Source organism: Zosterops lateralis (assembly GCF_965231275.1).
Source record: "Zosterops lateralis genome assembly, chromosome: 2".
In the NCBI taxonomy this organism is placed as follows: Eukaryota; Metazoa; Chordata; class Aves; order Passeriformes; family Zosteropidae; genus Zosterops; species Zosterops lateralis.
This window is the reverse complement of record NC_139763.1, coordinates 107,522,795-107,549,234: the sequence shown is the minus strand read 5'-3', so window position 1 is coordinate 107,549,234 and position 26,440 is coordinate 107,522,795. Positions and strand designations below refer to the sequence as shown.

Here is a 26,440-nt window from a genome sequence, read left to right as displayed (position 1 = left end):
CACAGCAACTTTTCATTTTATCCCTCATGTGTCTATCTGTCTTATAAGGTCTTTCACAACATTTATATACAATGAGATGTTCTGTTGATGGGAAATTATTAAGAAATTAATTTCTCAAGGAAAAAAACCCATAACTTTTCCTGTGCATATTCTCAGCTTCACACACACACACATAGAGCAATGTTCCTATGAATCAAGATGTTTGCATATAGGTGTACATTTTTATTTTTGCTATCTATAGCAGCATTAAATTGGCAGCCACTGTTGATTACACAAGAATGACAGTGATGAAGGATGTGATACTAAGTGTAACTGGTAGATATTCAGACCTGGAGGCAGGCAGTGCTCCTGAAGGTATCAGAGCTTTGCAGGCACTAACTGGCCTGATTAAGGAAGCAGCCCTAACAATACACTGACTGATGGTGTTGGATTCCATTCTTCCTGATTTGAATATTTCAAGCGAGTTGCACAAAAAGACGAACAGCCAGACCAGAGCTTTTTAGTAGTTGGCTTGCTAGTCTGTTTATTCCACACAACACTCCTCTCACACGAGATGGAGTGAGTTACAAGACATTCATGTACTAAGCACGTTGTTCTGCAGCATGTGGCAGCGTGTTTTGCACAGAAGAGGGGGTTGAACTCTTCAGACATCATAAATCTAACACACAAACGATTTCAGGGGGGTTGTCTGTGGTTTCCTTTTCAGACGTACACATGGAAATCTAAAGTACAAGCACAGCTAGATATGAACATTATGATATGACAGTATAAACACTGTTGGACTGTGGCAGAAGTGAGACAAAAATCAATCCCAAAAGCACTTAGCCTTGTTTGCTCAGCAGTACTTATTGACAGCTGAGAGAATAGAATGAGTGGAAATGAAATTTTCAGAGCTCAGTACACAGTGATGAGATTAAAGTCAGAAGGCCTAGAGAGGGACCATCGGCATAAAAATGCCTTAATAATGTAGAATCCGATGTTTACAGCATCCTTTTTCCTATTACAGCTCTGCTGGTGACTAAGCCTTGCCTGGTGCATTGACCTTGGCTGGCTGCCACCTGACAGTGCCCAGGCAGATGCTCTCTCACTCTCCCTTCTCAAAACAACAGGGGGAGAAAATATGATGGAAAAGTTCATGGGTCAAGATAAGAACAGGGAGATCACTGGTTAGTGTCATGGGCAAAGCAGACTTGGCTTGGGGGAAGTTAATTTCATTTATTAGCAATTCATAACAGAGTAGGATAATGAGAAATAAAAAACGAAATTGAAGCCACCTTTGCTCTCACTCCCTCTTCTTAGATTTCTCTCCTATTCCCCAGCCCCAGCAATGCAGGAGAATGGGGCTTGGGGGTCAGTTCATACCTCTTCACCTCCTTCACTCTTCTTCACACTGTTCTTCTGTTCCAGCAAGTTCCTTACCGTGGGACAGCGTCCTTCGCAAACTGTTCCAGTGTGGGTCCTTCCCACAGGCTGCAGTTCTCCATTAACTGCTCCAGCACGGGTCCTTTCCATGTTTGTTCCTTTCAGGAACAGACTGCTCCAATGTGGTTTCTGCCAGAAAATCTGCACAGATCCCTCTCCAGGGTCACAGCTCCTGCCAGAAGTATACTCCAGGATGGGATCCTCATGAGCTGCAGGTGGAAATCTGCTCCTCCATGGACATCCGTTGGCTGCAGGGGAATCTCATCTTTGGCACCTGGAGCACCTCCTGGCCTCCTTCTCCACTGACCTTGGTGTCTGCAGGGCTGTTCCTCTCACATTTTTCTCACTCTTCTTCCTCACAGGTGCTGCAGAGTGTATTAAATATTCGGAAAAGTTTCCTCACTGAGAAGCTGGTCAGGCATTGTAACAGGCTGCCCAGGGAAGTGGCGAAATCACCATCCCTGGATGTGTTCAAAAACATGTGAATGTGTCACAGAATAACACAGTTTAGTTGTGACCACGATGGTGCTTGGTTAATGGTTGGACTTGATGATCTCAGAAATTATTTTCAACCTTAATAATTCTATGATTCTGTAAGACAGGTGTCAGCCAAGAACAAATAAAATGCTGCATGTTATGCATTTGGATTTGGTAAGTGAGCTTGGATTCACAGAAGTCTAAGAACAGAAGATGTTTCTCATCAAGAGTGTTTAATTTCTTATTATACATTGGAGGGGGGGAAAAAAAGTGAAGGAGACCTGGAGTAAGTATGTCTCTATGGAGAAGTTCAGTGAAAAGCACAAAAAAAATTCCAAAACAATTCACTATTTGAAACCTCTTGTTACACACATACAAAAGGCAACAAAATAATGAAGAATAAAATTGTATCTGATGTCAAAAAGAGAAAGAAAGAAAACTGGATAATAAAATACTTAGAGAACACAAAAAAATCAATAAACTGAGAAAAGCCAGTGCATGAAAAGATTGGGGAGGTAAAAGAGAAATGTGAGTACTTGCTAAAAGAAGCACCATTAGGAGCACAAGTACAAAGTATGGTGGGAGAGAGAAGCAATAGGAAATGTAGAATAAGTCCCACTTGGTTAATTCCTGAGCTCTTCACTGCCTCCAGCACATGACAAGTGTATACAGAGTGTGGACACAAAATCAAGGAGCTGACAAGTTATCATTAACAGCAAAGACTTCACAAAGTCAGAAAGACCAGGTCACAAAAACATCACAGGTGTTACAGTTACTAGAGGAGAACCAAGGAAAGCATTATTTTCTCATCAGAGAAGAAAAGCTGTGACAAATTGATGCCAGAAAGGTTTGACAAAACTTATAGCTGTGATTTCAGACTTAGGAAAACCGAGGTCTTCACTGAACTGGAAAATACCCTTTGGACATCTCCTCCATTTCCAAAGTCTGCAGGCAAATAGTTTACCTTCTTAATTTCAATCCTGGTGATGATATTTGTGATTTCAAACAAATATTGTTCATCATCTGAAGTCACATTCCAGTTTATGAGGCTCTAAACATAACACTTTGTCACCATTTTTTTCCATATTCAGTGAAGAGAAAGAGGCATCACACCACCTGCTATTTCCAGAAGACAAATTGTTCATAGATTAATCAGAAAGCAGGCATCATCATTATTACAAAGAGTGTCCTATGAACAATGTGAGTGAAAATCCACACAATAAACAGGAGCATTTTCATCTATAATCACATCTGGTGCTAAAAAGCTCAAGTGACATTCAGTCAACGGTGCATTTGACTAAATAGTCCATCTGAAACAGCAGTGTCATGCTCCCAGGCTTTTTTAAATTTTTTTTCTTGTGACAATGTGCAAATAGTTCACTTCAATTCCCATTACTTTTTAGTAGCTCTCTCACAATGATTATTCAACAAACAGTCAGCATTTTCCTACACATTTTGGCAGTCTAAAATACCTACCTTGATTAAATTTTCTTTCAGTGCAAATAAAAAGAGTATAGGGTCACCAAAAGTGTACTTATAATTGGGAGGGAATCATGATAAATATAAAAACATTTCAAGTTAATTTTTTTGAGGCCAAATTGTTATAAGACACCAAACACACAATTTGAGTTATTCTTTGGGTTACACCAAACTGCCTATCCCATACAAAAGCGGCGTGACAGAAAATATTGAAGTGATTTATTTCTCATTCTCAAATACTCAACAGATCAGCTCATGAGCCCAAGAAGCAGGACACACATGGCTCTGGTCATGGCAGGCAGAGAGGAAGCCACCAAAGCCCATTCCAGGAGCTCCACAGATGACAAAACCCTGCCCTTCACCAGTAACAGCCAAGAGTGAAAGTACCTATAGAAGTTTTATTGATGTCCTAGCCTTTCTTACAACCACCCCCATAGCCACATTCTTCTCTTTGGCCTGATAACTTTTATTAATCGTACACAACAAACCTAAAAAGCACAAGGGCCAGTTTTATTCCAGGATAGCCCATGCCATTGCCAGAGCAGCTTGTTTCAGCACTAAGTCTGCTCAGAACTTCTACGTTAATGGAAGTGCTGACACACTGCAGATGACTGAACCAGTTCCACCAAATACAAATTAAAGGTGAAAATAAAGTTATGAGTGTGAAAACCATAGTTTTCAGCCAGAACAAATTAACACAGATAGCTTCAGAGAGCTTTCCCACACACACATTATCATCTCCCTGTATAGGTTCTATCTTTATCTATCTCCACCAGATCTCATCCTTCAACATTTCACTTGGTGCAAAGGAATTAAGAAAAGGTCTTACATTACACTTTAATAATCACAGCACACATGCAGTGAGATTCCCAGAAGCAGACTGCTCCACAGCCTAACTCTCTTAATTTTACCAGCCCTGTCATCCTTCAGTCTGGCTACAATGATCCAGCTTCTGAAAAACACAGATTGCTATAGCAGTCCACAAAAACAATCCGTGCTCACTTACCACACTGAGAAACACCAGCCCAGGAACCCAGGCACCCAGCTTTAGACCTGACTGGGCAGTTCCTTAAGAAACAAACAATCTTCCTCTATTTTGGAAGCTTCAAGTCACAAGTGACCGACCCCTTGACAGCACCTTGGACTAAGGCACTGCTGCGGATTTCACTTGAGCTACAAACCCCTTTTCCTTTCTAGCATCATTTCAAACCTATTTACACTACTTTCAAGCTGTCACTTATTTCTCCCAGTGGTTTTACACGTGAAAAGAGCTTCTCCCTCCCCACAGAAGATGTGATGATGCTGCACACATCTCTGAGAGTGACCCATCACTGACATTTGACATCACAGAAAAGGCTTCACTTGTCCACCCAGCCTGGAAACCAGCCTGACCTCTGTAGGCCCTTTTCCTTAAGGCAGAGAGTCATTCTTCATGTCTTTCTGACTAAAATGAAAGGCTGGAGTGATGTCAGCAGACACCCATGTCTATTTAGAAGTGATAAAGTGCAATTAAAAGGCACTGGGAGATGCTCATGCCTAAGAACACTTATGGAGCAGAGATGACCCTGCAGAAACAAGCAGGAAAAGCCTCTCCAAAACACACATTTCAGTCTTGTTATTGCTGCATTAGTGTTTGGAAGGTCTGACAGACATGACCAATGAAAACTAAAATTAGCAACCAGTCTGTGGAAGCTTTTTTAGCTTGGGAACATGAAGATGAGAAGAAATAAATGGTGTGGTTAGGGTTGTCTTTTTTTTCTTTTGTTTTAAACAAGCACACCACCTGCACTTTATACAACTTAACACTTCTGTTCTAAGTAAAACCATGCTGTAAGTAAAACCGTGCTGTGAGTAAAACTCAGCTTCTCAGAAACTGGCCAACAAACATTTACCCAAATAACCACAGGTTATCCTTCAGCTAAGTATTTGCATATTTGTACATTTACTTTAAAGAGTGTCCAAAAATTGTCCATTGCTGTTTCTCATTTCCATATCCAGTATAATATCAAACTGGTTTTATTTTCTGTCAATTATCAATGCAAACAGAAAGATTGATTGAAAAGGAAATACATTAAAAATTCAAAAATAAACAAAGATGTCAAATACTAGATCATCATCTGTCATGTGCAACCATCTACCCAGAAAACAAAACAATACAACCCAAAAAACCTAAAACACTCTTATTTCTGCACTTCAGTTAGATGTATTGCTTTGACCTTCTGTGTTTTGAGGTCCCCCATGTCACTTTCTGGTTTCCAATGGACAACTTTAAAAATAGTCCGGTTGTCAAAATGGAAAGAAAAGTGCAATTATTTCACCAGCAGTCTTTTACTCTGGCACAGAAACGTGTCCATTATTGTCTTGAGGAAGGGCAGCATATACAGCAGAGCCCACTTCCAAACAAAATTAAGGTATTCCCCTAATTCAATCTTTCAAAGTTCCAGCTTTTTCTAGAGCTCTACTAACATTTAGAGAAAGAGTAAAAAAGCCTTACTAAAAAGAGCCTTTGTGGCCCACCATCATCAGGTCAGGAAGGACAAAGGCTTTTGTGGGTAAGGTCTTAAGAGCTGAAGTACAAGTTGGAGTATCATTAGTAGCTGAGCTGCCTACTTGTGCCTACACTGTTATAAGCATACATAAATAGTTCTTGGGTTGTAATTCTCATAGATTGTCTCTGGAAAGTCAGGAGGCTTGGCTGGTTCTCTTCTTGCACGTGAAAATGGGAATGTCCAGGTTCTAGTCTGCAACAGGAAGAAAAACATTTACCGTTTTATTACATTGTAGAATTTTGTGGGATCGTCATTCCTATAGATCCCAAACAAAAAGCAAGAAAGAAATCTGGTAGGTAACATTACTGTTCTAAAAGAAATATGATTTCTCTGAGCTCTCTGAGCAAAAGGGTAGAGCACAGAGAGTGGAACATGAACTGGCAGACAGATGCAAGAAAAGCCTTCACAGAGCCTCAACGGGACAACCTCTGAATTTTATTTTCTTAATTTGGTAGAAAACAAATTTTGAAATGTTGGCATCTACAGCAAAATAGATGAAAACGAACAATGCTAGCTTCTCTGAAAACAAAACACCAAAACAAAAGCAAAAAAGACAGACTACAAACAATCCAATTTAGGCACCTAAAATCATTGGAAGCCTTTGATCTCTGCAACTCCCCCTTTCATCAATGAAATTGTCCTGAGTGCCACACAGGAGCATGTCAGGAAATGAATCATTCTAACTTCAGAGCACTCTGATTTGTTTGCAACAAACAAGGCGCACGACCATTAATTAAATCATGAGCAGAAAACAAAATAGGAAGTAATTGGTCTTTCCATGTGCATTAAGTGAGGCAGAAGCCCTGAGGAAAAGCAGCACATTTTCATTTTGTTAAATATATATCACAACACACTGGGATTAGAGAGTAAGTAAAAGTTGTGGTGGCAGATTTATCACTGCTGTTTCCTGGCTTCCAAGTGTATGAACTGCCATGTAAAAAATAAAAGTTGCATAGCTGTGTTTGTCTCTAATACAGCGAAACAAAGTGGACCTTTTTTTCCCTCATTGTAAAAGGCATGTCTGGTTCCATCCAATCTTTAATCAGGCAGGCTTCTGCCATGAAGAATACACATTCTTAAATAAAACATCTGAGTAAAGACTACTCTGTGAAGCAGAAATATGAAAATACTGAGGTTTTAGAGAATTAAAATTCAGCACTGTAAATGATGTAACACACAGACAGGAAATGCACTACACCACTCTCTATCCAGTGCTTAAACAGTTGCTCAAATACTCTGATTATGCATGAAGATATCCAAACAACAGACATTCTCACAGATGATGTGTACCTCATCCCCCCTCTCAAGTGCTCAGAGGTAAATGGGAGGTTTGTCAGAGTAGACACATTGCAGAGAAAGTACAAGTTTTAGTGAAGTATACACCAAGACCTGCCAAGCACACACATGCACAAACACTTTACTTACTGTAAAGTGTTCTGCTGGGCCACATACCTGTTTACACAACCTGCAAGCTGAAAGTAGGATGGCAGGAAGTTAAAATGGTTTGGTGGTGCAGAGTACACAGCTGTATAACTGGGGTTCTCCTCTAGCTGCCCCCAACTCTTGAAAGACTTTCTTCAAAATAAGGTAACCCTCATATGTTAAGTTCTTATGTTTTTACACCCTGCTCTTTAACACGCTCGTGTTTAATTTTTCTATTCATTGAAAGTTTTGGTTATGCTAGGTGTCCTGGTTTCTACTGGGGTAGAGTTCATTTTCTTCTTAGTAGCTGTGTTTTGCATTTAGTATGAGAAATGAAACAAATCAGCTATCTAATATGCTCAATGCATTATTATCTGAAAGATATCGAAGTATGTACATTTGGCTTTTTCTTACACTTGCTCAAGGGCAAACTTACCACTGTTCATGGAAACAGAGATCATTTGTGTTTAGTCATTAGTTTATGAAGTGTCATTTTTAAGTATAGAATTCTGTGCCAGTAAATGCAGAACAAACAAAATAATTCTAAAAACTCAAAGCCTGCCCTATTCTCAGAAAGAAACATTTTCATCCTGAATGAATCTCTGACATGTCTGTAATGCATTAATACCACAACACCTATGGCCCTTTCAAAACTCCAGACTTATTTTAAATTGCCCCCCCCACCTTATTTTATTATGACTCCTCCAAAAGGACAGTACATAGATGGACATTCTCCTCAGCCCTTGCCTCCCACCTCAGTCTCAGCAATAAAGTGCATGACTTTGTACCTGCACATAGTCAGCAATGGGATTGTAATATACTTCAGGTTCATCAAAGGACTCACTTTTGCACTTGAAAATCAAGCATAAAATCAGACCAGTGGCAGCACTGACCCCTGCAGCTACTCCTCCTATCAGGATGTAGAGAAATCTTGAGAAGTCATGGGAAGGGTCTGAGCAATGAGAAAAGAGAACAAGTTACAGAGTTAGATGTCAGTATCCACGAATTTGTGATGTTACTGCCTACCTTAACTGGAGGAAAAAGCTAATCCTCTGCTTCCAAACAAAGCAGAGAGAAACAGAGGAGATGTCTGGATGCCAACCAGCAATAAGAAGCTGCCTCACACCCCCAGTCATTTGTGTGTATACACACATTTTCATTTTTAACTCACCTGCCTTTACATTCTCATTTCCTTCAAGTACTATTAACCCTGAACAACTGAGCAGCCATCCCTGCAAAATGCTGTTATTAATGACTGTTTTATGCTAATTTCTGTTCCTCATGCCTCTACTAGTAGAGATATTTCAGAGCACTTACTTAGCTGTTCTTACAAATCTTACTACAATAGACTTCCAACAGCTCCAGCATAGCCAGAGGAGAAGCTGATTTTTAGCCTTTACTACCTTTGGAACATTTACAAGCCACAGACAGACATTGTCCAAGGAAATTTTCTCCAGACCATCACTACTGTGGAAAAGCTGGACAAAATGTCGTGGGGAAGGTGCTTTTGGAGTCGTTCTTGTTTCTCACTATCCTATTCTGATTCGAGAGGCAAGAAATTAATTTAGCTCAAGTCTCTTTTGCCTGTGACAGTAATTGGTGAATGATCTCTCCCTGTCTTCACCTTGACCCACAAACTGTCCATTGTATTTTTCTCCATGTCTTGTTGAAGAGGGGGGAGCAATGGAGCAGCTTGGAGGGCACCTGGCAGCCAGCCAAGGTGAACCCACTGAAAGCAGAATAAGGAATTCTTGTAAAACAGAACTGGAATTGAAAGAAAAACATGCTGAAAGCTTCTCCCTACAGTGCTACAAAGCATTTGGTTTCAGAATTAATAATTTATCTCTCAACATGCACTAGGACTTCACCTTTTAACCATGCTAACTTAGTTCCAGGGCCCTGGCATTTAGTGGGAACAGCTGCAGGCATGATGAAAAGCAATCACAAAATAACATTATTTACCTCTCAGGTCCATGCCCAGAGTCTGGTTCATGGCTGGGTGGGTGACCAGGCAGGTGACAGAGGGGAATGAGCTGTTGAGCCAGCCAAAGTAGCTCACTCTGGTCACTGTTCCATTGGGGTGATGGAATTCTTCCTCAGAGCTGTGATTGCTGGCAGGGATCCAGAAGATGTCAGCAGGTGGCTTTCCTGCAGATGCCTGACACACAGCCACCCTGCTCTTGTCTTGGGTCAGAGTCACCGTAGGAGGGACTGCAGAAGAAATTTTAAAAAGCCACAACTATTATTTCTATTAATATTTTATAATTCTATTTCATTTTTAGTATAAAATCACCAACTGAGAAACTGACAAACAGTTGGTATTTTTTAGATTGTATGACCAATTGGTGGGATTTTAAAATAATTTGAAATATTAGCGCATCTTTAAGGAAAAACAATACATCAAAAAGTCCAAGGTGGACACTTCAAGAACTAGCTGGCTTCATCTGAAGTACTGCTTCCTCCTGTTCTCCAAAATGTAACAGATTAACAGGAGATGAGATTATAGAGAAGGGTGGATTAAATAAAGATTTACAACTTGACTGATGAAAAGGCAGACTGCTGAAGCTTCAGGTACAATATTTAGGAGTTTGAATATGTAGAATAAAAAAATCTGATAGCAGGGAAATAAAAGAGGAATTGGGCAAAATTGTTTTGCTTAAGTCCAACAACTCGTATTCTGCATTTGGCAAAACAGGGAAAGGGTTGCACAACACCTATGTCTTTATCAGAAAGGCAAGATTCTGCAGGGAACGACAAAAAAACCAAAAACAAACTAAAAAAACGGGGGGGAGGGGGGGGGGGGAAGTGACTAAAATTATTAAGAGCAATCACAGAGTTGAAAATTAATTTCTTATAAATTTTAGTTATATTGAGATGATTTAACTAATATAGCCAAAACACAGTGTTCCTGTGGGTTTGGGTTTTTTCCAGTTTATGGAAACCTAGATATAGTTTACCTAACTATATGAAAAAGTTAATTTGATGCATTCATTATGCTTCCTAATATTCTTTTGTTCCTGCCCATATTGCAAATAGACTAATTTAATTTTTATTTTAGTGATGCAGTCTTACCTATCACTGTCAGAGAAGAGAAAGAATGAAAATTCCCTTCCCTGTTGGCAATTTCACAGGTGTAATTTCCGTCATCCCCGAGGTTCACAGGGTAAATACGGAGCGCAGGGTCACTGGCAGATGAATATTTCCATGTGATCCTCTCACTGCAGTTCTGCCTGCTGGTCTCATTCTGATCCGTTCTATAGGACAACCGGCAGCAACTGCTGCTATTGCTTCTCCATGTCACCATCGTCAAAGACGCCTCAGAGGTCTTGGGGCACCTCAGCACAGCTTCATGGCCAGCCTTCACACTCACCCAGTGAACTGCATAAGATGAAAAAAAGACATTAAAAAGATGCCACAGCCATTTTAAAAGCACAGGAAACTCTTGGCTTCGTCACACTTAAAAATATACTTCCTGACTGTACTGGCAACCTTGGGGCACATATTAGTATTCAACTCCCAGATCCACCACTTCCTGAAGTTTGGAAGTGCCTTTTTGGAAGTGGAGCTGGTGCCTTTTTGCTGTGGTCAGTGATGCTGACTTGAGCTGCAAGTCCTCCACCTTTTTTTTAGGCAACAAATTTCTATCACTTTAATACAGGCTTTGAAAAATTGATGGGGCAGGCAAAACTCACTCTTAAGGGAAAGGAAACTACTTTTAAAAACTTTACTGTGTTCCTGAATTAGGTGCCTTGTTTCAAGTGCCAGTAAAACCTGGGATAGCTGTGGAACACACACCTGTGGCACGGTTAAAACCAGCATCACTTGGAGCAGTAGTTTAGTAAGAGACGTATCTGGATCCCTTTTAACCCAGAAATCATTGCTCTCCTGCCTTTGTCCCAGCTGAACAGATGTGTCTTTAGATGATCAGTTTTGGATTCCTATCAGATTTATCACTCTGTGCCATTCTGCAAGGCACTAGTTTATTTTGCCAGCTGAGGTGACATTACTCTTTCCATCCCCACTGAAAAACAGGCAAAATTTGCTCTGGTGTACTATGAAGTTTCAGTGTCCTGGCAAGCTGGAACTGCAGAGTAGCAAACAGCGCTATGAGTAGTTCTGGATCTTTTTCACTTACCTTCAGCCAGATTGATTGGCAAGAAAAGGAGCACAGCCAGAACTGCCCATTTCTGAGCCATCTTCAGCAGAAGGAATCAGCACTGCAGAAAATGAAGGCAAAGAAAATGGCATGTAGTAACAAATTGTTGTGCTCATCCCTTCAAAGAGAACATGTAGTAAAACTCTTGTTTCCTTTGAAAGCGGGAGCTCTAAACAAGACCATGTCAAGTGTCATTCTTATATTGAAGAGACTAAGGCAAAAACAGGGTTGAAAATTTAAAAATTAAAAATAAAAAAAAAACAGGTTTTTTAAAATCCTGGATCTCTGGTACCACTCAGGATCTAGACTTCATCAACTATTTGGCAAAGAAATATTCCTAGCCTTTGCATGCTTTTAATTTCTTGAAGGGTAACTCTCCTTTTGGAGCAGGATAAAAAGACCAACCCTCCTATTGGAAGGGATCAAAACCGTATGAGTTTGTTTCTTGCTTTCATAGGCAGGGTGAACTAAAGAGGCATCTAATAAGTCCTGCTATTCTACAACTATGTAAACCTTTTAACAAACCATGTCTTATAAATGCTGCCATTTCTGTCTCTTTAATAATTTACTGTCTGAATCAGGCACCCACAGCTAGAGATGATTGGAAAATTGTGCTCTCGTCCCATGGGAAATACTGACATGATGTTTTCATTCCCAAGTCAAAACCCAAGATGCTGCAGACAAACAAACATCTCTGTGCAATGGCTGATTCAGAAATGTCTTATTTGCAGTAACAGGACTTTCCTTGTGGATTGTTTGCATCACACACTGTTCACTCCCTTATTCAAACACAACCAAGTTTCCCAGCCTGTGCTGGGAGGAGAAGGAAAGGCAGCCAGGGTTTACTCTGCACCCAGATACCTGAATCCTCATCTGGAACCAGCTGCCCTGAAAGTAACAGGCTTCAATTTTATGCAGCATTACAGATTTCATTTTAAATGTGAAACCAACCACGTGAGGATGGTGCACAGGAGAGAAGCCACAACGCTGTCACACGTGTGGCACAGGAAGAGCAAACGTTGCCACAGTCGAGCCCAATGCAAGAGATGGTGTTTTCCTCAACACAATGTGGTACAAGTGCATGTTCAAGTCATTGAATCACAGAATGGTTTGGGTTGGAAGGGACCTTAAACATCTTCCAATTCCAACTCCCCTGCCATGGACACTTCCACCAGAGCAGGTTGCTCAGGGCTCCATCCAACCTGACCCTGAACACTTCCACGGATGAAGCATCCACAACTTTCCTGGGCAACCTGTTCCAGAACCTTGTCACCCTCAATAGAATTGTTTTCTTCAAAGAATTGTTTTGCTCACAACTGTAACAGAGAATTGTGGTGCATCTGGATGAAAGGCTTTCATTACAACCCAGTAAAAATGCCAATACAACCACATTGATCTATATTCTGCTACTGATGCGCAACAAGCAATGTAACTCTTACATTAAAAAAAAAAAAAAACCCTCAAATTTCGTTTTCATTCACATAAAATCTTTGCCATCAAGGAAATAAATTTTTTTTGCTTCATTATATTCAGTGCTGTCAGAAGTTTTGGGACTTTTTTTCTTTGCAATTTGGATACATTATGCATGCAAAAGTTGCTTTTAATCAAAAAAGTTCGAAACTTTAAAAGCCGAAATTTTTTTTAACCAAAAAAATTAAAAAGCTACATTTTGACCAGACTTATGTACTGAACTTGACCCATTTTGGAAAGAATTTCCCAGTCTCTTTCGAGAGCAAAGTAAAAGAAAAAACAACAAACCTTCCACAATTTCTATCAGTAAATTCAGTATTCACCAATTTTGATGGGTCCATAAATATTCATAACAGAATATTGTCATATTGGAACTTGTCCCAGAGAAGTATCTCTTTTTTTTTTTTTTTAATGCATACAAATCTCATATATGGGGTTTATTTGCTCAAAAGTACAGGCATTAATGATTAAAAATGGGACTTTACAGAAAGAAGAGAGTATATGACTGTTTAAATATTCATGTGTGAAACGCAGAATTTAATCTGCAACTTTTAAAATTCACAACCCTTGAACAGTTGTGCTGCTGAGCGAGAAGGAACTCTCAAAATCCAAAAAAGGACCAACCAAGCAGAGACGAAGCAAATCCATTTAAAAGTAGCAAACGAATACTTGGTGGCTCGCGTTGTGTTATTGCCTTTGATGGAATTAAAATGCCTCAATAGCTGCATTAAAATAAATTAAAATTTTTACTCAGCCTCGGTGGCGGTGGCTGGCACAAGACCTTGTTGTCACTCTTCCAGCCGGGGCACGGCACCGCTCCCGCTCGGATTCATCCCAAGGAGGGCTGAGGCTGGGGGAGATTCACTCAGTTTTCAGGCTCAGGAGGAGCCCTCCTCATCCCAAGAGCCTGGAAGAGGAGCAGCAGCAACTCCAGTGTGCTCTGGTGTTCCAATTTTCCTTCTGGGGTGAGCAGGGAGACATCAGCACACAGCTGCCCCCAGTCCTGGGGTTGATTCCGAGGCAGCTCCTGCACACCAGGAAACTGCAGGGATGTGACTGCAAAGTGGAAACTATCTCAATTTAGGAGATTCAATCCCAGGTAGTCCCTGTGTCCAGCCATAGGGTTCATTAGTTTCTTTTTGTTGTTGCATCTGAGACCTTAACATGCAGCTGATTTTTCTCAGAGGCAGATCAAGCCTCCACCCTCCCCGAAAGAGATGAGGCAAAAAAAAACCCCTCTGGTGGTACACTGCCCTGAAGAGGATGTGGCAGAGTTAAATTGAGAGAAAGAAACTGCTTTGTGACATGTACAAGTCACAACCTTAGCTGTCTGTCGTTACACATCACACAGCAGCCACAAGCCTTGAGCTATGCAAAGCACCAACATAAAATCAGGCAAATAAATGCAAGGTTCAACATGATTTAAATATTTGCTAACATGACCTGAAAGAGGAAAAGGTCAGATATCCATCACTGCATCAGTTGTCATCACAATTTTTAAAGGATAACCAGTATGTCACAGAGCCGTTCCTGTGTTTAACTCAGCAAAATACAGTTCTGTTTTGAAGTGAAAACACATTTTAAAGGGTACAAAAGACCCTGCCTTAGAAGTCTGTTCTCTGTAAGACATGTGTCTTTGGGCAAGGAAGGGCTGGAAGGGATGGCAAGAAGAGAAAGCAGTGGCACACATCTGTACCAACTCTCTTGCTTCCTCTAATAAGGAAAAGGATGAGGTAACTGCTCTGCAAATCAAGGCTGCGTTATTTAAAATCCAAACCCACACTTTTGGCAGTCAGAGCAGCAGCAGCATCTTCTATGCAGTATTTGATGTTTCTACCTTATCACCAAGACCACACAGCACTCAACTCAAAAGTCTGCAGCTTTTCTGAAGTGAGAGATGCTGGTTACGTTTTATTTTCAACATCCCCAGGTCAGCCTCTTCTGCTCCCATTTCTCCCCAGCAATGTTCCTCTGCTGGGAATTCCTCAAGTTCCTCCACTGAAAATGAAGCAACAATATATAGCAAGACTTTGAATGCCCTGGGTGGAAGACAAAACATATCAGAAGGGGCAGCAGGTAGATATTCCCAAAGCTGAAACTGGAAAGCTCTGGAGGGAAAGGAGAAGCTGTGTTCTTTCTCTGTTCTTTGCCATCTGCAGCTGGCCCCTGACAATGCTGCTGGCTAGTGGACCTTTGCTTTGACTTCAGAGCCTCCTGGTATTTCTATTCTCTGAAAGATATCCTGGCCCTGAAAACTGATCCCTGAATTCCTGTACTGGCACAGCAGAAGACTCTTAGCACCATCAGGGACTGATGGATCAGAACCTCCACAGTGCATTTTCTTCTCAGACTCCCTGTTTGTCTCACAGTTGTTGGCATCTGTTGAAGCCAGAAATGATTTGAAATTTAGCCCATTCAGTTTGTGAGCTGGTTTCATTCAGTTCCAAACTACAAAGCTTTCCCTGCAAAATTTTCCTGGGAAATAGAGGGTGGATGGCTTTCTGAGAGAGAGAATTAGCCTGATAGAACAAGCTCTCAAAACAATCACAAGCAAGTTATACAAAACAACTGTAAAATTACAGTGTTTAGGTAAATATACCTAATGGTAAATAGGTTTGAAATTTCCTCCACAGCAGAGATTTGTGCTATCTATTGAATTCATCAAGATATCAATATTTAGAGTAATACCAACATTACAAAGTGTGGATTTTTCCCCAGGGGAAAGAGGTTTGTCAAACATAGTAGCTGTAATTCCAGAAAGCAGTTGGGCATCTCCCCCCTCCTCAGATAAATTTACCTTTTTATTACTAGCTCATCTGGAAAATAGCTTAGTCCCATGAAGTTATTGCACAAGCCAAGGCATATTCCCCACATCTGTAGCTGCCTTGCAGCCAGCCCCCTCAGAAAGTAATCCAGTGTTGGGAAGGAGCAGTAGGAGCAAAGGATGAATGAGTACAGCACCATCCCTAGTAACTCATTCTCTTCCTTTCAGAAAGTGAGAAGACATTTGTTTTACATTTTCCATTTTATGCAGAAAAAAAAACAGTTCTTGTACCTAACACCTTGACTTTCCCATGTATAAACCATCTGTAGCTCTCACCAATGTCAGCAAAGAGATGGAGGAAAGCTCTGCTGATAATGAAGCCTGTAAAACCTGACACTTCCATGTTAAAATATCCAGAGGCAATTATACCACAGTTTGCAGAGATCAAGAAAAAGTATTTCTTTTTTAACTGTTGCTGATTGCACTGGGCCAGCAGGGCCATGCTCAGCAACTTCTACTCCTGGCCCTAGAGAATCCCCTTATCACTTGTAGGTCATTATCTCAGGAGCTTCTCACTCAATCCCAGTACTGAAGCAGACAAATCCATCTACTACACATGTTCATGGGCTTAACTGCTTTAACTCCTGCCCCTTGTGGGCCTTCTGCTTTTTACTGCTGATTTCCCAGGAAAAAAACCTGGGAATTCACAACCCACAAGTGCAATTACTGCTTTCAGGGCTGTGGATAACCAGAGAAAAATTCCTCCATACAAATATTCACAGATGAACAGAGAGGAGGCTTGATGTTTAACTCCTAAAACACTCTGGTAAGCATCAGGACATATCTCAAGCTCCTCAGAAAAAAGTTTCCTCCCCATCTTTCAGTCAGAGAAACTGGCCTCCCACTCCACAGCCAAACATCATGGAATTGCACCACACATCCCAAACCACGCATAAAGAAGCTACAAACCTCAAGTAATTCCTGCTTTGAAAAGAACAGAAATAGCAGAAGACCTGATGTATATCAGAAATAAAACCCCAGGTAGTCCTTCCTCACCTGTCAGTCAGTCTTACCTGTAGTGTCACTAACCATGGTTTAGGCAGTGCTAAGCAGGGTTAGAGACACAGCACTTACCCAACCTCTCTCCTTCAGCTCTTCAGTGCTCCTTCTCATTCACACTTCAGGGAACATCATTTTCTCAGAAACCAACAGCTTCCCCATTCCATGGAAGTTGTGAAGATCCTGCAAGAAGCCCCAGGAACTCCCATCAGCTGGGAGACAGCTTCTCCAGCCTCAAGGTGCTGCAGTCTTTGCCCTCATTGGAGTCATTGCATAGAAGAAGAAATTTATTTTACTTATTTATCTATTTAAGGAAGGAAAAAAAGTCCCCTGTGTTTATAGAGCAGCTAGGTCAACACTTGCAAATATGAAATACATACTGCTATTGTACGGCAAAGGAGGAATAGTTTTGTTTCATTTCCCTTTCCGTGTTTTTTTTTTTCTTTTTACAAGTGGAATAAATTGGTTGTATAACAAAATAGAAACCTAGAATAGAAACCCACATCTATATTGGAAAAAATTACACATCCCACTTCTCAAATGCCAAGTCAAGTCATGACATCAGGGTCAGGATAGCATTTGTCACTGCCTACACTCTTTTGGTGAGGCATAATACACCAAAGTACTATCCTTTTTCCTTCCTCACCATATATGTTTCTTTGCTGTCACAGACTCCCTTTCTCATGAGCCATTTAGCATCTATAGCTCTGTGTCAGTGGTCTAGAAAAATTCTCCCAGGTGGTTTCCCGTAAAACTTCTCACCTTTCTTTTCTGGTTACCAGCACTTCTGGCAGATTTTAAGCTCCATTTGAGGCAGGATGATGCAGGAGAGTGGAGCTGCTGGAAGGAGTCCTAAAACATGTCCTTATTCAGGTTTCTGCTAAGCAAACTTGTCCCCATATTTTGTAGACCACTGGTCTTGCAGGTGAAAAACACAGAATAAATTCAGGTCATCTCCCACCGATGTTAATGCTGTCATGGTACTGTCGGCATTGCTGACAAAAGATCTTCATTTTCTTATCTTCCCAGAGTGGCTTCAAGTACAGCCCAGAGGGGAAGCTCCTGAGGATGAGGTGGCAGAGCTTCTCCAGGCTGGGAGAAGACGCACATCACTGTCTCCTGATTCAATGTCCAAAGGCACTGGGTAAAAAGTTGAGGTGCAACACTACGACACAAATGACAGAAGGGGAAGTAAGATTTAAAAAAAAAAAAAAAAAGCCAACTAGCTCACAGAATGCAGAAGTGTCAGGCAGAGGCTTAGGAAGCCTCTAGCTCCCCAGCACAAGGACTTTGCTGAATGCATTCATGCCACAGACCACAGCCTGTCACCCCTGCCGTCAGACCTGTGAAGGCTACATACACACAGAGCTAAGGGCTCACCTAAAATACATGAAAAAACATCTTAATTTGCTGACTGAAAGTGTCTGTGCTGTGGCCATGTCTATGTGTATTGCTACACACATGAATATTTTTAAAAAACATTGTATAGAGGTACAACTTTATGCACACACTTGGAGCTGCTGCACTCACAGCCCTCTGACACAGCAGGAAAAGTTAATTGGCTTGTTTGCAAAGTCTCCATCACTAGAAGTCTGAGTTTTGCACATTGTTTCCACATGATTTGTTGTCAGAGCTAGTGTATGGCTTTTGTAATGATAGAGTCTCTGGCAAAATGATTTTTAAAATGCATTCAAAGGGATTAACTAGAGGCAATTTGAACTATACAGGCTTCCAAAAAACCACTTCGAAGAGGATGATCTTCCCCAAATAAGGTAATTCCTCATGTAAAAGAAGGTGACCTATGGACAGCTGATGGCATTTTACATGGGGGGTAACTGAACAATGAAGAAAACAACCTCACTCAAAGTCCAGATTCAGTGAGCCCAGCCTCTCTACTCCATCAGGGTTATGTACATGTGCTGCAAAACTTCTCCAAAGTAGTTTTAATGCAGTTTCCAAGGGCATAAGGAACATGTGTGGTGAGGGATCCTGGCTGAATGCATACCTGGACAGTTAACTTGAAAATCCATTTTCACTGAAAACAATATTTTGATCTGGAAGCTTTGGACTAACAGTCTATATTTCTTTACAGCCTCTAGAAGCATGTGTTGCACAATCTACTTAAAGGGGTTTTTTTGCTTGTTCACACAGGGTAGTTCTGAGATGGATAAAGAACTTTCATTCTTTCCTGTGAAGCAGGGAGATGGCATTGCCCTGGCATGGGATACATAGATTTCTGAACAAGTCCTGAAGGAAAACCCAGCTCTGGCTCTACCATTGTCAAGCACAAGGAGAGGTCATACTGACTTGTGCAAGAGATTTTTATTTGGGGAAATAATTGTTTTCTTACTACAGAAGGACACTCACAGAACGCCTCCCCCACTCTCCTTGGGCCACACTGTGACCTAAAAATGCACATTAGGCCTTGATGAACTGCATCAGAAATCAGAAACACTGTCTGTTCCCAGGAACTAGTGCTGTCTAACAAGGTTTTGGTTTTCAACAAACAGCTTTGGAAACTTATTTTTTTTTTTGCCCAAATAAACAACCTGAGTTTAAGTTGGTCAAGTCCACGCCTAAGTTTGGCAAGGCAGACCTCTCTGAACATTGAGAGGGCCTTCCTTATTCCTTTTTATCCTTGTCTTTTCCCATCTTTACCTCTATTCCTTCCCCAGCCTCAGCATAGCTCATTTGTGGTTGACTTTAGTTTTAGATTGATTACATTTTAGCATGATATTTCTCTGTGCCTTAACCATCCAGTAAGCAGTAGAGTGAGCCTTGCCCAATGCGTTTTGTCGTGCTTTCGCTTTAGTATTATACCTGCTTTTGCCAGTTCTTTTGATTCTTTGAACCACATAAAACACTCATTTTTGACAAAAAAATTAGCTTTTTCTTCCTACTCAAGGCTACTCATGTCACAGAATTCCTGGTCTTGATTATGTGTCCTCCATAACAGCACCTGCCTCTATAACAACTGTTGCTCCTAATAGACAGAACGGGTGTTTGGAGCTGGAATTTCACTAGGTGTGTTTGTGTCTCCAGTTACCCTGGATATGCACTGATGCTCCCTCCCTCAATGTAAAGTGTGTCTGGTGTCTTATTACTCAGGGACCTGCTGCAAGCACCCTGTTTTTATGACCTTTCAGCTCAAGGACTCATATTCACAGTTGTTGCAAAGCAGGATATTTGGAAGCAGCTTCTCTGCTTATATACACAGCATGGAATATTGAATGCCAAAGAGTCAAAAATCCCCCTGAGCTCAAGAGAACTGCCTCTTTAAAATTCCTACTTCATCTTCTTGGGGAAAAAAAAAAATCTGCTTAGTCTCTCCACAGCTATTCCTTGTAGTTGCCAGGAGGTGGAAACAGAGCTACACCAACCTACGGGAGAGGCACCGTGTTGATGTGCAGTTGTACAGAGTGCTGCCTGCTGAAGGATGGTGCTAAAAATACCTGCAGTCCCAATTGGCTCACTGGAGCCCAAAATATAGCATCATACAATGCTCTCCCTGAGCCTCTCCACATCCGCTTCCCCCTCCTAGCAAAACATCTACACTGCTTGCTATGGGTGCCCTTAAAGCAGCTGGTTCTGTCAGATGCGATTTACACGTTTATTTCAACAAGAATCCCAAAGTCAGGCTGCCTGTGGTTGAAAGGCTCCCACAGCAGCAGCCATTGCAGCCCTTCAGAACTGATAAACAATCAGATCCCCTGCAAAGCGACAAGGAGATAAATTTTCACTTGGTTTATGAGTCTGCCTTGACACTCAAAAACATGACACACCTGTCCAGGTATGACAAACATGGCAGAGATCAGCAGTGCCCATCAGACAACCCTCAGTCACCACAGAAACAGATTCAGGTGTAACCATCTTCCCCTTGTCATTTGGCACCAAATTTTAAGGCCTGAGAGAAAAGTCCTTTCACAAAAGGCAAATTTACATCAATACTTGGAAAAGGGGAGAGGGAAACAACACTGTTAAAAGGCTGGTGTAGACAAAATAAGCTTTCAAAATATCACAGAGTTGGGGAAAACATCACAACTTACTTTGGTTTCTGTTTATACAAGAGTGAGTTTGACTCTAACTTCATTTCTGCTTCCTGTGCATTCCCTACCTTGAGCTCATCCCAGTGTTCTCAGCTTTCCCAGAGCAAGCTGAAGAGCACAGAGGGTGAACTAGAAATGAGCCAGAATATACTTCAGAGGAGAGAACAGCACAAGAAATCCTTCTTTGCACAGAGAGCAGCAGAAGAAAGGAAAAAAATTCCCTGCATGGGAGGCAGGTCCCAGAAAGTATAGCTGGAAAAAAAAAAAAAAGGGAAAGGGATGTCAGTAAATATATAGACAATGCCAGAAATCCACCCAAGAGACTTGTGATTTTAGAAAATCAATCATACGATTTATTTTCAGAAAAAAAATAAATATATGTATGTATTTTCTTACCTTTGACACACACAATTATTCAGGATATCATGGCCACAGCCCACATTTTTCCAGTCCAGAATCCACCCTCAGAGCTTTGCTCCTTTCCTCATAAACCTCTGTACTCTCTGTGGAATTACCAATGCCACACCTGATATAACAATGACAAACATGCAAATAACACCCTGCAGAATTGCATCTTTCCTTACCTGAAAATTTGTGTCAAAAAGGTGACTGAAGGCATAATTCTCATTTTATTTTTAGTCAAAATATTTTGGAGAAAACTTAAAGAAGGAGAAAAGTGACTATAAATCCCTACATTTTAACAAAACTGGGGAGCAGCCTGGAAGGAATATGAACTGGTTTCTCAGCCCAACCCAGATCAGAACCAACCTAGAAAGCTGTAGGAGTTCACCATCTTGGCTACTTAGGTCAAATAGATACTCCCTTCTGCTGGGGGTATGGAGCTGAAGTCACTGGGCACAAGTAGAGGACACCACACCATGGGACCTGTGAAGACACAGAAATGATTGCACAGGGGCACTGTCACTGTATATTTCAGCCTCTCCAGCCTTTCTGTACAATATTTTTTTCTCTTCTAACCAATGAAGCAGGAGAATTAAAAAGGTACTTCAAAAAGAAAAAGTTATTCACCCTGAGCACCAATCCTGCCTGAGGTGTACATACAGGAAAATGATTTCCAGAGGTGGTAAGACCAGGCTGTTTCTGTACACAAAGCTCTCAATTTAGGAGAATTCATAGATCTTCATTTTAGATAAAATAACTTTGCTGCCTGTGGCTATGAACCCAGAACAGCTGCTGGGTGAGCTGAGGCAGACCTGTGTCTAACCCGAGACTAACACACATTTTCCCACACTGCCTTTTTCACCCAAATCCTTTCAGCTCTGGTAACGGTGCTCAGAGCAGAAATCCCATGGGAAGCTATTTCCATTAGCTCAGAGAAACCCAGAGCCAATCTAAAACAAATCCCTGACATTTTTCACGCGTCAGCCTTGCATTTAGCGTGCACAGATGAAGAGACAGAGGTGTACAAAACTTATTGCACATGTCACAGCATGGCACCAATCAATTTCAGTTTCACACCCTAGGAGGAGAGGATACATCTTCATGAACACAGTTTTTATCATGCAGAAATTTCTGCTGAGACACCACTCCCTCTACAAGCAAGCCCCTGGGCACACAGAGCTTACCTGTTACACTCACCCTACTGAAGTGGCCCACAGCAGTTGGGAAAATATTCTTTATGTTGGCTCTGCACTGATAGCAGGAGCTGTCTGATTGGTTGGCTTCCCATATTTTCAGAAGTTTTCAGTGAGGATGTGACTTTTGCTATGGGGGCTGCATTTTGTGAGAGGTGCAACCTTTCCATCTCCTTTCCAAACCCAGTCTTGTTTTCGTTATTGGCTCTTTTATGCTGGTGAGCCTCGATTTGTGATTTGTGATTCTGCTGGTGCCTGATAAGGCAGTTCAGATTCAGGTTTTTCCTTCTTCCAGGTATTTTGTGGCAGATGAATAAATGATTTCCAGCATGCTGTGTTCTGTGGTGGGAGAGTGCAGTCATTAACTGGGCTGACCTTTGTACCAGGCCAATCTCCCTCCCCCCCCATTCTTCTCCACTTGTTAATGCACTGTAAAAGGAGGGGATATTCTCTCTTTCAGATGTGCACACCCAGAATAATAGGCAATACAATGAAAACAACACTTTTTCCTCCACATGAGAGGACAGAAAATCTATTTCCTAACATAGATCTTGCAGCAAAGGCCTTATACCAACAGAATATTCTCTATAAGCTTTGCTGTCTTCATAAAAATGGAAGATGATAAAAGCATCCTGTCTTCAAAAAATAAGCACGTGAAAGCACCAGGGGAGAGGGATTTTTGGAACAGCTGTTGGTTTTATTTCTTCAATTTGAAGGTTTTTTCCTTATATCAAATATTGAGCTGATCCATTGAAAGATAATCTAAAGATACTGATTGGCTCAATATAATTCTCTTTTGGCATCAGGTTTCACCTCCCAGCTCTCTGAGGAAAATTGAGAATAGAGAAAACAAAAGACTGAAATACATCATGCCTCAAGAGAAGCTTATTGCAATAGATGTTCTTTCCCAGAACCCGGGCAGCACCTCCTGGCCACACCAAGTAACTCCTAAACTGGACTGAAAAAACACCAAAAGCAAGCAAAATTCCTTTGTAATTGTTTCTCCTCCTCAAGAGGGCACCTGTATCAAATAATTTGGCTGGCACAGTAAGATTCTGACTCCCACCGATATGAATATATAGAACAACATGCTATTGGCATCTCTTTTTCAATGATGAAAAAGAAATAAATTATTATTACTGTAATTTGTACTTTAGGTAGGAGAATTCTGATGTGAGCATCAGAAAAAAATAGAGAAATTCTGAAAGAAAAAAGAATAATGCTTACCACAACATCCTCCTGTTTCAGACTAGTGTTAAGAGGCAAGAGAGCTTCTTTCTTTACTTCAAAATATAGATTTTTTTTCTTTTTCCTAGAAAAACAAAGCCATCTTTTAGAAACATCTTTAAGTGCCAGACCAGCAAGTGGAACTTGGCACACTGCTGGAAAGGAGAAAACAGGAGTGGTTTGTTTGGCCCCCATTTTCCAAATGGGCAGGTGGCTTGAGAGGTTCTGTGATTCAACAGGAAACTAAAAATCAAAATAAAGTGTTTGTTTGCTTGAGGATCGATTTTTTTTTTCCCTCTCATCTTAGCCCTGGAAGGTTTTCTGGTGGTTCCACATTGCCTGGTCCTTGTAAGTTGTGTGTTTGTGTCCTGTGTGCTTGTGTGAGTTAAATCAGTTATTTTGGGTAGGCCTTGATCTTTTTGTTCGCAGGACAGGGCAGCAAATGGGACTGAAAATTACAGCCAAGCATTTATCTGCCCTTTTCTATATTGCACAGAAATTCCTGTGGAGGCTGTACTTTCAAGAAGTTACATGTCTGGATGGTTCCTGTGTTATTTTAACTGTTATATCTATTTTTCACTTATCATTCAGCTCTCTGTTGCTGTTCTAAAAGGGTCCACATTGCACTGTCTGGTGTCAAACATTCAGTTATGGGTCAGCTACTCAAGACCAGGAGATTTTGTTGGCTTTTACTAAGGCCAGCTTGGTCTTTCCTGATGGCCCAGTGATTTTCAGAATCTTAAAAGACTCAGAAGAGGGTTTAGCTTCAGACGGCAAGAAACAAGCAGGAGTTCAGTTGCTCTTTTAACAACTCCAGAGGTGCACAGAGCCCAGTGGCTCATGGAAGGGGAATAATGGGAGCTGCCAGCTCACAGCCTCTGTAAGCCATTGAAGCAATCACAACCCTCATTACTAACAAAAAGCAGTTCAGTGTCCCAGAAATGCTTACTGAGAATGTAAACTCTCTGAGTAGGAAAATATCAACCTCCAGAGTTACTCCCAGACTTACTTATGAAGACATGAAAGGTGCTGGCTTGAGACCTCAGACACAAGCAGCAACCATTCACAAAGCATGCACAACTCTGAGAGCAAAGCAAGACATTTCCTTCTCTTCCCCTTCTTCCACTTTCTCATCCCTCATGGCAATCCCCAAGCAATCTCTTCTCCTGCAGAGCAAGCAGTGGACTTTGAAGTCCATGCAGCACTGGGTCTCTCAATGCAGTGTAATCCCAGTTACTCAGCCTCCTCAGAGAAGCCTTTGGATTCTTATTCACCAGCAAACAGCACTGGACATGTCTCTGAGGTTTTTCCCTCAGAAACAGGGTAGTGAACAACCTTTTTATCTGAGAAAAGCCTTGGGAGGTTTGAAGCCAGCACTGTGAGCTGCACATGCATTCCCAACAGTGTCAGAGATGAGGAACACAGGAAGACAGTGTGCTTAGGGCTTAAAAGAGAGGAAAAAAATCTCCTGTTTCAACCACAAAAAAAAAAAAAAAAAAAAAAAAAAAAAAAAAAAAAAAAAAAAAAAAAAAAAAACTTCAAAATAGCAATAGCAAAGTTTCTCTTGATGAGTAAATCCAAATATGTGCCCATTTGTTTTAAGGCAAGTGAGACCCCCTCAGACTTGGTAAATCCATCACATTCAAGGCAACAGTTAACAAATTTCATTACAGGATTGCAAGACAATCAAGACTAGGAAAAAGACAGATCAGTGTGTTCTCCATTGTCCTGTATCCTACACATGTCCTGCTTTAGGAGCCTACCTCCTCTTGAAAGAGGAGAAAAAAAAAAGATGGTTTGAGTTGTTGTGTGTGTTGATATTAAATCAAAAGATTAAACAGTGATAAAATTTAGCTATTGAAATCCTGATATCTTTATCCTACTTTGTTTTAAAAAAAAGCATAATCACAGGAAAAATCCATATCCAAACAACTCAATGATGACAAAAGGCACCTTTTTACCTTCCTGCTTTACCTCAGCATCAGACTTAGTTCTCTGGGTTTGCTTTTCTAGAGTACCACTTCATTGTTACATATCTTATACATTGGCTTCTAGAAATGACAAATGGGCTGTCAGTTTTACTTTCTTGCATCAAGATAGAAAAATAAAATTAAAAAATTAGAACATTAACATCAAAACCCAAGAATTCTATATCAAATTAAAACAGGATACCAATTAGTGAAAAGATGCACCTCTTTTTTAATTAATATAATAAAATTAATTATGTCAATCAAATAACAAGTATGCAAACTTTGAGAAATCAACACTGCACTGTCAGTTAATTAATTAAATATATAACTTTACAGTGGAACAACAGACTAACACAGCCAGGTGATCAAGCCCTCAAACTAAAATTACAGATCATTACCACTAAAGTAACCCTAGGGGAGTTTAAGACATCATTCAGTTTCAATTGCCTTATTTAATAAAAATGCCCTTAAAGTGTGCACTAGGTACTTTTTCCTTTTATTACAGGAGGGTTCATACTCTATATTCTCCTTTTTAAAAGGACACCATGAGCTTTAAAAAAAAGTAACAGTTAAGTCATGCAACAGCTTAAAATGCAACCATCATTATGAGAAAATATAACTCAGTGAGAAGTTGTGGTTTAAGTTTAGGAAATCATTAAAGAACTCTGCTGGGAATCTCCCATGTGCCCAGAAAAATGAAAACCAAGAGATAACAGTGTAACTGCACCCTGCAAGGCAAAAAAAGAAAACCAAAGACCATGAGAGCAGGATAAAGTATTTACTGCTTACCTTCTTGAGATCTTG

The 26,440-nt window shown here is 40.8% G+C and overlaps 1 protein-coding gene across 12 annotated transcripts; it reads right to left on the bottom strand.

The window, feature by feature from the left end:
* LOC310924078 (cell surface glycoprotein CD200 receptor 1-A-like) lies at window positions 1-23,756 on the bottom strand. 12 transcript variants are annotated; one of them, XM_083885174.1, is made up of 13 exons: window positions 23,667-23,756; window positions 22,431-22,778; window positions 21,635-21,729; window positions 21,241-21,370; window positions 17,561-17,716; window positions 16,874-16,981; window positions 14,757-14,973; window positions 11,485-11,566; window positions 10,422-10,727; window positions 9,312-9,560; window positions 8,138-8,301; window positions 7,353-7,399; window positions 1-6,119 (listed from the first exon to the last, which is right to left on the bottom strand). In XM_083885174.1, the coding sequence occupies exons 8-13, from the start codon at window positions 11,543-11,545 to the stop codon at window positions 5,969-5,971; spliced, it is 978 nt and encodes a 325-aa protein (XP_083741300.1). In that variant the 5' UTR covers window positions 11,546-11,566; window positions 14,757-14,973; window positions 16,874-16,981; window positions 17,561-17,716; window positions 21,241-21,370; window positions 21,635-21,729; window positions 22,431-22,778; window positions 23,667-23,756; the 3' UTR covers window positions 1-5,968. The 12 variants fall into 12 exon arrangements, with proteins under 12 accessions (XP_083741300.1, XP_083741299.1, XP_083741295.1 ...); XM_083885173.1 differs by lacking the exon at window positions 14,757-14,973 and having other exon boundaries at window positions 17,561-17,963; XM_083885169.1 differs by lacking the exon at window positions 14,757-14,973.
* Between the last annotated feature and the right edge of the window lie 2,684 nt (window positions 23,757-26,440).

Excerpts from the sequence above, each read along its gene's own strand:
- LOC310924078 (XM_083885173.1), bottom strand. The coding sequence starts at position 11,545 with ATGGCTCAGAAATGGGCAGTTCTGGCTGTGCTCCTTTTCTTGCCAATC. Across the intron at positions 9,561-10,421 it reads CTCTTCTCTGACAGTGATAG|TCCCTCCTACGGTGACTCTG; the intron begins GTAAGACTGCAT and ends TTTCTTCTGCAG. Across the intron at positions 8,302-9,311 it reads TCTGGGCATGGACCTGAGAG|ACCCTTCCCATGACTTCTCA; the intron begins GTAAATAATGTT and ends CTCATTGCTCAG.